Raw genomic sequence first — 9,809 nt, 5'->3', positions numbered from 1 at the left:
TTGAGACCGCATTGAGAGAACAAGCGTTCAGTCAGACGCTGAAGATTGCGATACTTTTATCCCGACGAGTTTCGCGACGCATCCTGCGATCTCCCAGGATTATCGGGAGAAATTCATCAAGGTATTGCGATCTTTGTCAGCGGCTGACTGCATGTGATTGTAGCTGTAGGCGCGAGGTGGTTAATTGTCGCGAGCCGGGATCAGTCATCGCCGTGCAAAACTCACGTCAGCGGTCGGCTTTCGGTATATGCGGAGAAAGAGAGAAAGAGAAAGAAAGAGAGAAAGAGAGAGAGAGAGAGAGAGAGAGAGAGAGAGAGAGAGAGAGAGAGAGAGAGAGAGGATTCACGAAGCAGCGGAGACTCGAAGAAGCTGGACTGGGCTTCGTCCAGCTGCCTCGTGAATAGCCGCACATGTTCTCGGCAGGTGTGCGCGATAACAGCGGTCGTCGTCGTCCGTTCGCGTGAGCGGCCGAGTAACGCGAAGGAGAGACCGCGAATTCGGTCAAATGTAAAATTACGCGGTCTCGCGGGAACGCGTGTGCGGGCGAGCGAACGGCGGCAAGGGCGATTTTCTCGAGGGAAACGTGTGTCCCTCCGCACGGAAAATCAGTCACACGGTGATTCCCGCATCGTGTGACTGAACGGGAATCCGACGATGAGATAGCGATATCGGTCCGTTATCCGGGTAAAATCTGTCTGCACATTCGACTGTCCGTTAAGGGTGGGCCAAAGTGAACGGCAGGCTCTGAAAGAGATCCAGTCGTATTCCTACTCTTACCCTTCGTACATACAGTTAGATTTTACGCAAATACGCGCTGCTTTGTTTTATGCCGCACGTGTAGCGGAACGAACACAGGAGCATATACGTGTAAAAATCTCTCTACAAGCTTCTCGCGGACTTTTAAGCTGCTAAAGTAAAAAATGTCCCAATAACCAGACGTTTAAACATAGGTCGTCAGAAAAAATACTATATATAATATTAAGAATAGTTTTGATATTGAAATATTTGCTTTCGTTCGAAAACTTAAGATCCTTTAAGGAGACTGGAGAGTCAGATTGCTGAAAAATCGTGCTTGTTTTTGATAATATTTTGTGTCCCCTTAAGTAGAGAAAAATTATTTAAAATAATGTATATGTCTATTATTAATGAAATATTTTTACAAGTAATGAAACGCATTAATGTACTAGAGACCGGACTGTTGAAACAGGTTATGGCCCAATAATGTTCGGATATGATTTGTCTCAGTGTCTGATCGCAATTAGAAAATTAGTATATGCTAACGCGAAATAATATAAATATAGATGCTATCTCTATAATGAATTTATTAACGATTATTGACCATTATTTTGTCAAACCGTAGGTGCATACTTATTTAATTAATTTTTATTTTAACGCAAAAGTATCAAATTGGGTATATTTTTTTCCAACTAATCGTCAAATATTGGAGTTTTTCTTTTTTACAATAATTATTACGTTCATTCACTATTGTTAAAATAAATAGTATATTTTTTTTTCAAAGTGGTCAGATACTGGGACGTGTGCGGCCATTGGGACGTTTACTTTACTTTCAGTCATGAAGGCGCAGCGATGCTCTTTGAAACTTTATTCCGCAGACCTGGAGATTTCGTTCCGCGAGATTTGCTCTCGCTATTTTCCTGGTAAAGTTCCCGGGACATCCCGAAACTCAGTTGAGATAACTGTGAAGATAATTGACCGATTAGGAACCCTTTTTACGCAGAAACTTTTCCGTTTCTACAATCGAGTTTTCCACTTGCTGCCTATTCCAGTCAGGCAACGGAAGATTCAATTACACTAACGGAATTGTTTCTCTTTTTCCCGTCTAAGGCCGTGACTCTTAACGGATTCGTAAAATCGCGCGGCGTGCAAAGTGCGCCGCATGAAAGCGCGCGTTTGACTTCAACACCCGTTGAATACGATCGCAGTCACCGGTGACCAGCGCTGTAACGTTAGTTATCAACGCTACCGCGTTTCACTGAGTCTGTAAAGTGTGATTAATTGCATTTGAACAATCGATCGGCGTGCGGCCAATCGAGAGAGCCGACATTATAAGCGACTTCAATGATGTGCGCGTCTCGAATTTATATTCATCGTATTTTTGGCGATATATTCGTCAACATCCTGACCCCATTAGAGGGATAAATTAATTCGAGCGAGAGAGAGAAGACTGATTTAATTTTAATGTCTGATGAATACGACATCTGTCAATCATATGACGGGACTTTTCTTTCCCTTGTTGCGCGATTTCCTGCTGAATGTCTCTTCCCAGCGATGCTCGTTACGTGTCGAATCTGGAAGAAAAAATCCAGCGTACCTAAATAGGCGCACATAGGCGATTAAAGTGCGAGGAAGCGCGAATGATCGTCGCGCCGAAGACATAAATCATTAAACGCGAGCCATGTGTCGTTCGTTACCGCCGCGGCGCGATATATCGAGCGAACGGTAATAAAAGAGGGAAAGAGCGAGACATAAAAAGGTGCAAGGTGATCGGCTTAACGAACCGCTGCAAAAGCGCGCACTCGCGAGAAACGGCTCTTTTTGTTCCTGCGACTGAATCACGCGTAATGAGACTGAAAACGCGCCATTATTCCGCGCAACAGTCACCTCGTTGCGTGCCGCGCGCGCGCGCGCGCGCGCGCGTCTTTGTGCGAAATCGAATCCATCGCGCGGCGCTCGTTCCCCGCTCCGATTTCTCACCGACGAATCCAACTTTGTTCGCGACGCGAAATATCGAGTCGGCGAGAGAGCGAAGCATCGACGACGACTATTCTCCGTTCATTGCGAAATTGAATCCGCCCAAGCGAACGAGCCCACGTCGAGCGCGCGTCTCGTCCTTCGCGCCGCGAACTTTGCTTTCCGATGGGCTCGCCGAGCCAGAGTAGTCCATCTCGCCGGAAGCAGAGGTCTGTTCTTCACAGCTGCACTAAGTTGCGCGCGGCCGAAGTAGACAGACGTTTGACACATGGCGGGGAGCAGAGCGGAAGAACAGAGAGGTTACGAGATAACCGAGAGGAAGGTGCGGCCGCACGGGAAGAAAAGTGCCGCTGAGTCAGCGGAGTTGGTAAACAGCGCTCCGTAATTGGAGAAAATTTTTTTCTGATTTAATCAGCGATATTATCGAGCGATCGAGGTGACAGCTTTTAGAGGAAACGCGTTGTGCAAAGGCGATTTGTTTCCCTTAGCCTCGTTCAACCTCCGTGTGAAGTATAGTTAACTTTACTAAGAAGTCACAAATTATTTCTTTTTTTAGACGCTTGTTAGTTGACGCGACTTTTATTTCCAGATCAGAGGGATCGAACAATGACAAATTTTGGGGAAAATAAGGAGGAATATATTCCACCTGTCCTACTGTTGGTTCCATTAAAGACACGAATCGTATCGTAGTATAATTACAAACGTCCGTCATCGTTTCTTATCGTTTGATATTATTAAAACTGCTCATAATATATAAAAAACTGACGGAATATAGGTGGGATCTCTGGGTGTCCGTCTGCGCCACAAAGGACTAAAGGAGGAGTTGCATGCGGAAGGCCGTTTTCAAGGCTATTTTTACGAACTTTTTTTAACAGAAATGGTAAAATCAATGGACTTGAAATTTTCACAGTGTATTCATTAATATGTTTAAAGTGTAAAATAAATTTTATTAAATCATAAGAACCGATCCAATTTGTAATTATAGATAAAAATGCAGTCATCCGTTTGCGAGCTCTATGCTTGCTGTCGACATAATTCCGCGCCTCTCACTACTCTGAAACCAAAAAGAGAAAGATTTTTTAAATATACGGTTGCCATTATAGCCCGTACCATAACGAAGGCAGTAAAGCCAAGTTTGGAAAAATAATGACTGTACAAAAAAAAGTATCGAAAATGAAACCTTTTTTCAACTTGTAATCATGTTGAAAAAAAATGATTAAAATAAAATATAACTGTGATTCGAGGTAGGGGCGAAAACTACAGGTCTACTATATATTGTGTAAAAATTTCAAGTTATTCGGTTCGGTAGTTTTTGCGTAATCGTGTCGACAGTTTAAGAAAATGGCGTTTCCGGATAAACACGTTTAAAGTTTTATGTATATTTTCCATATAGACAGTAACAAATTTACTTTATATTTTGAACATTAATGAAAATTTCAAATCCATTGATTCTACCGTTTCTGTTAAAAAAATTCGTAAAAATAACCTTGAGAACGACCTGCTCCGCATGTGTAACTCCCCCCTTAAAGACAGCTGTCGAATTAGAAAAATACCCGCTTCGACTACGCGGCGCTGTTGATCAAAAAATTCTACCGATACAACGGCATACTTTCTCTCTCTCTCTCTCTCTCTCTCTCTCCCCCCCCCCTCTCCCTCTCCGTCTATAGAGAACAGAGCTGGAATTTCCGCCAGAGATGCGGAAAATCGCGTGCGCGCCTCCGTGCGAACCGTCAGGTTCGGCTGCGAAGAATTCGCTTTCCAAAATCCGCGTCCCGTCGTAAGCCGAGCGAAATGAATGGAGAAGTCGCTTCCTACTCGAAAGCGCTTCCTCGACGTGCATCAGCGAGCGACCTGCCTTAATGCAACGCGCATACGTAATGGCGATCAGTGCACACATGCCGGGGTACAATGACTCGGTAAACGGCGGACTTGCACGCAACCGGTGCGCGCGTGTGTGCGTGTGTGTGCATGTGCCTCCGCGAAAGTACGCGGTCACGTGACGTGCAGTGTGCGTACGTGCATGCGTCGAGGGAAAAAAATACCTGCAGCAGGAGAGTGCGAGTATTTACGGTACGACGGGCGATAAAAGCGGCGCCGATAAGAATCACGGAAAGTCTCGAATTCGCAAGGGGAGCCGCTCGCGGGCGGAATATTTCGAGCGGGAATGAACCCGTTGTGTGTTCTCCATGAAAATATCCGATTGCACACTCACAGTGGCGCGATTCCGCGATTTGTCCTTTCGCGATGATGCGATACCGTATCGTCGCGGCGTTTGCGGTATTATCCGCCAATTACGCGGAGGGTAATACGTTGCGACGTTGCACGTCGCAACGTTATCGTTATCCGCGATATGTGCCGCCTTTGGAAAACCCAATCTACGCTTTCGTATCTCGCGTTTCGGCGAAAGCGGATATCGCATCGCGCTTTAACACGCCCGGCCGCGGAATAATCGTAACTCGTTACGCGGAATAATCGTAATCGGGTACTCGCGATTACTGTTATCATCGGCGTCGTTATCAGCGGGAGGCGGGAAGAATATGTCCACGTGAATTAATTGCGTGCACGCCAATGGCGCGAAGGAGCCGCGTTTTCGCGTTTCAACAATCGCGACGGCGACGATATGTGGGCTGCTGCAGCATTGTGCCCCGTTCGCGTCCGCCTCCGTATGTTTGCCGGCTACACGCTCGCAAGCTTCGTCAGAACGAACGACTCCGCTCGCGTATGAGCGAGCGTGGCCCGCCAAGCGAAGCCACGCTTGAAAATAACGCGTTTACCACACGCGCGCGAGCGTTCAGGGGAGACTCGCCCCGACTCGCGTATCGATTTTCCGGTCCCCGCGTAGGACCTCGCGGACTCGTTAGATCACTTTCGCTTAGGAATGAGCGATGATTGGGGATGAACGAGGAATTGTCGTCTAGATAATAAATTATATAATAAAAAAGGAAACATCGACTCCTCTGGCGATTAAAATCGTGTTTCGGAAATATAGGAAATATAATCGATCGGTTCTTAATTTCTTCATAACTATTATTAGCAGTATTTAACGACACTTACGTATCTAATCATTGAAAAAGGGAGAGAAGAAGAAATGCGTGTGTCTTCAGATTTGTCTTAAAGTCGTACAAATTGAAAATGATAGACCTCTGTTATGTCGAGTCGGACTCTATTCGAGAGTACGATCGTCTAACTTGTTGTTGAATCGTTAATTGGACTAAAAAAATCTATGAAGGCCGATTCCGAAACCGGTTAGAAAAGAGGAAAAAGTAGTAATTAACGCCCTACGCCTGGCGTCATCGAGCGGTATAATGAAGAAAGCTCGCCCGACTCGCCAACGGTTCGTGTCTCGGCTAAGCGAGTTTAAGTCTCGGCTAACTGGCGACTCGCGTCTCGTCCGAGCGTTGACCCGTTAACTTTTATCAGTCGTAAAAGCGTTCTGCGCTACTACTCGTGAAAAGAGCGATAAATTTCAAAATATTGAATTAAGAAACGCCGACGACTCCTGTCAACAAGTCAGATTAGAAAATATCGAAAAGCTGACCGATCCTCTAGGAGAGAAAATTAAAGGGAAAGATAAAATACCAATTTATTTGCCGCCTATCTTTGATTCGTCGCATCGGGTAATCGCATAATTGTCGCTGCCCGTAGACGAGCATGATAACTTGACTCCGACGGTAACTTGCCGCGTCGCCGAATCCCTCTTGCGAGCAGTCGTGAAGCACGCAAAGTCGGAGCCGCTACGTTAGCAATCGCTGATGTGTGGTCGATGCCGCTCGCTTACCGTGGACGAGTAACGAAGACCCGCCGAGTTAGAAAAGGAAAATACAAGTTTATTTCCGCGAAGATATTCACATTGACAATTATCGACAAAATATGCAATGTTACACGATCACAGTTTTTTAATAGCCTTTCGCAATAGCAAACGCGCAGACGTTCTTGTCAGACGGTTTATCAAAGAAAGCGACGTCCGTCACGAACTAGTTTGTAAAACCGTTTCCTGTGTCCCCGTCGCTTGACACTCCAGCGCCTTCTGCGCCTCCCGTTGCTTCTTCTTCAGCACTCTCTTGTGCTTCGAGCCTTTCATGTGTAGGTCCCATTGAGTCTTGAACACAAACACCCTCTCGCACACCTGAAGCGATCGCAGGAAGAAGTAAATAATGGATAACAATACATGTGTGAGCAATTAATGACTTTCCTGCACGATAATTATGAGAGAAGAAACACGGCGCCCTGGCGGGGGGAGGTAGATTGCCGATCGCTTCTCCGACTCACCTCGCAATAATTGTACTCCATTTTGTTGTAATCGCTGTACTTTTGGTCCTCGATATCTTCGCTCAGCAGCGGCCGCTGCTCGGGCTTCTCGCCGCGCATTATTGCGGAAATGATCGCCACCGACGGCTCCAAGATGCAGCTGTTCCAGTTGCTCACGTCGGTGCAGTCTAGAGGATAAACAACGGGGACCTCGAAAAGAGGAGAGCGACGTGTGATTTATAATCCGTTCAATTTTCTTGCACCTACGATGCTACGGCGCGTGGAAAATGTACCGTGAAGGCGAGCTGCGAGTTATATCACAACCTTCGAAAGGCGCGTGATCTATCGTCTGTGCGATGCGAGGCGAGCTAAATGAATTACCTGTCGGTCGTCGCGGCGAATCAGCCGGTTCATCACCCACTGGTCTTGCTTCTTCGCGTACCTCCTGGTGACGAGTTTCAGGTCCTCGATCCCTTGTTTCAGCAGTTTCTCGCCCTGTGTGGGAGAAGTCACTTAGGTATCTACAATTTTTGCAACAATGTCGCAAAATATCTCCGACGCGTCCGAAATATCACACAAAAATTGCTCGCGCTCGCGGGATCGGATCGGGGGGGATTCTCGCCGAGAATTACTCCGTCTTCGTAGCCGTCGATCGGCTCCCGCGACCGAGGAGCGTGAAAAAGCCGTCAAGAGGGAACGGGAAGGAGAGTTTCGCGCAACCGGCGGCGGGCGCAAAAAGCGCGAGCGCGGCGAGAGACGGTATAGGTGTGCAGATTCGTTTTCTACCGCTCAGGTTGGAAAGAGACAGGGATAGGGGCACTGTTGGAATAACGAGGACAGGAGCGCTGGCGCAAGTTGGCGCAGCCGTTGGAACGACAGAGAAAAGACCTTAGGCGAGTCGCGTTTCAGCGGGAATCCCCGGCCGAGGAGCAGCGGCAGGAGCAGCAGGAGCAGCTGCCGCGGCTCCTTCCCCGGGAACACGCTAATCGTATCGGCGCGAGCCATCTCCTCGCCGCCGCCGCCGCCGCTTTACCTTCTCGCTCGCGCGCTCCTCCTCGGGCAACGTGAGGTAAGCGTGAAACTCCTTGAAGCCGATGCTCTGGAAGATGCCTTTCGTGTAATCGGGCGACCTGCAATGTAAACATATTCTCTCTTGAGTCTCTCTTGCTTTCGGCATTCTCTCCCACCCCCCCCCCTCTTCTTCCGCCTTGGAGCAACCACCCCTGCGCCTTGCACGTTTAATGCTAATGATGAATTAACGCCGAGATCGCGACCCGCGAGACCGCCTGCGCTGCACCTGGCGAACGTGTGTGAGTGTGTGTGTGTGTGTGTGTGTGTGTGTGGCTGTGCGTCTTCTGTGTGCGCGAGCAGTCTGGCGAATTGCGAATGCGCGGTCCTTTTGTCGCGAGCCTTAAAACGCGGCCGGCCTTTTACGCTCCCCGGTCGAGCCCGAGATCTGTTTAACGAGGATGTTTACGAGAATGAATGAAGGAGAGGGAAGAGCAGGAGGGGCGGGCAAGAAGTAGGCACGGAGAGACGGATCGAGTCGAGATGTTGCCTCCGCTTTCGACCTGAACCGTTGAACGTCTGCGAGTCTCGGAGGATCAGTGGGGATTTAATTTGTACGGAGACTAAAGTGCTGCTCAGCGCCTCCGAATGGCGGCAAGTGCACTTGATTTTGTCGTTTGTAGGCTCTCGAGAAGCCTCGCCGGCAAAGCTCAGGTCAAACACGACGGGAAGGGGGGAGAGATCGACGCACAGGCTTGGGGCTTATTGAGTTAGCGAGAGTCCAAAGTGCGTGTCCCGGGACTTGGAACGTGCTGGGCCGAAATCAGCGGCTCGCGGGAGTATCGGCGAGGTAAAAATATATCGCGCGAATGACGTTACATAAGATGGGGACTTTAAGCTTCTTAGAATGTCGATAGCGTGATTGCGCAACGGACATGGCGCGTGAGAAGCGAGGAAGTGCCGAGATAAGGCCGATCATTATTTTTATTTGCGGACACGGTCGCGCTGCAACTATGCGTGGCGCGATCGCACGATGGTCGCCCCGAGTGACGGCCCGCTTGCAAATTCGACGGTTCGTCATTATCTGCCAGATAAGCCGTCGATACGCGAAAGCAGCACGAATGAAGCGAGTTACATATTCGCGCGAATCGGCAAGTTCGCGTGATCGCTTCGCGGTCTTTTGCTCTTCTCCTTCTTTCGAACTCTTGCTCGCCGGGCCCCAAGAGGACGCTGAATAACGCAGCTTTCTTACAATTAGTACTATTTCTTATCTAATTTTCCTTTATTTTTATAACTAGTACAATTTCTTATCTAATTTTCTTGTCTAATTGTGTAGAACTGCAAATGCTCTTACAGAGCGAAGGTACGAACGACGATGAACTGAACCGCACGGGAAATATTCAATTACGTGTAGCAATTAAACATAAAAAAAATTGCTCGCTATTGAAATTTCATCAAGATCGAACTAAAGAGTGCTTCGTCGATGAAAATTGAAAAGAAAAGTTTTCTTACAAAATATCTTTTCATCCTTGATACGACATACGGAGTACTTTTCGATTCGTCGACATTTGCATGTCTGCTCCGTGAAAGCGTTTGCAATTCCAACTAGGAAAACTGTATTACGCGTAATGAATTAGTCAACAGCCTCTTGAGATCTCGTTCGGCACGTGCCCCCTTCCCTCCTCCCCCCATTCCCGGTTCGATTAACTTCAGCGATGAGTGATTCTCATTCTACCCGAGCGCCAAGATGCACCAATTCCGAGAGAGAGAGAGAGAGAGAGACAGAAACAGAGAATAATCAATTTCTCGCCATTCATTCGAGCGACAAAGTCCTTATCAAG

The 9,809-nt window shown here is 47.7% G+C and overlaps 1 protein-coding gene across 5 annotated transcripts in view; it reads right to left on the bottom strand.

Annotated features, from left to right (window-relative positions):
* Positions 1 to 5,784: 5,784 nt before the first annotated feature.
* The window catches only part of LOC105186462 (tRNA dimethylallyltransferase), a 101,934-nt gene continuing 97,909 nt past the window's right edge, over positions 5,785 to 9,809 (bottom strand). Inside the window, exons 5-8 of one of the 5 annotated variants that reach the window (XM_025304522.1) lie at positions 7,994 to 8,090; positions 7,342 to 7,455; positions 6,982 to 7,148; positions 5,785 to 6,838 (exon numbers count right to left, since the gene is read on the bottom strand). In XM_025304522.1, the coding sequence (XP_025160307.1) occupies positions 6,680 to 6,838; positions 6,982 to 7,148; positions 7,342 to 7,455; positions 7,994 to 8,090 (537 nt within the window). In that variant the 3' untranslated portion in view covers positions 5,785 to 6,679. Of the gene's footprint in view, positions 6,839 to 6,981; positions 7,171 to 7,341; positions 7,456 to 7,993; positions 8,091 to 9,809 lie in introns of all 5 variants that reach the window. The other 4 variants (XM_025304523.1, XM_025304521.1, XM_019842917.2 and 1 more) reach the window with 4 other exon arrangements.

Source organism: Harpegnathos saltator, unplaced genomic scaffold (assembly GCF_003227715.2).
Source record: "Harpegnathos saltator strain DR-91 unplaced genomic scaffold, Hsal_v8.6 scaffold620, whole genome shotgun sequence".
Classification (NCBI taxonomy): Eukaryota; Metazoa; Arthropoda; class Insecta; order Hymenoptera; family Formicidae; genus Harpegnathos; species Harpegnathos saltator.
This window is presented reverse-complemented; position numbering and strand designations above follow the sequence as displayed.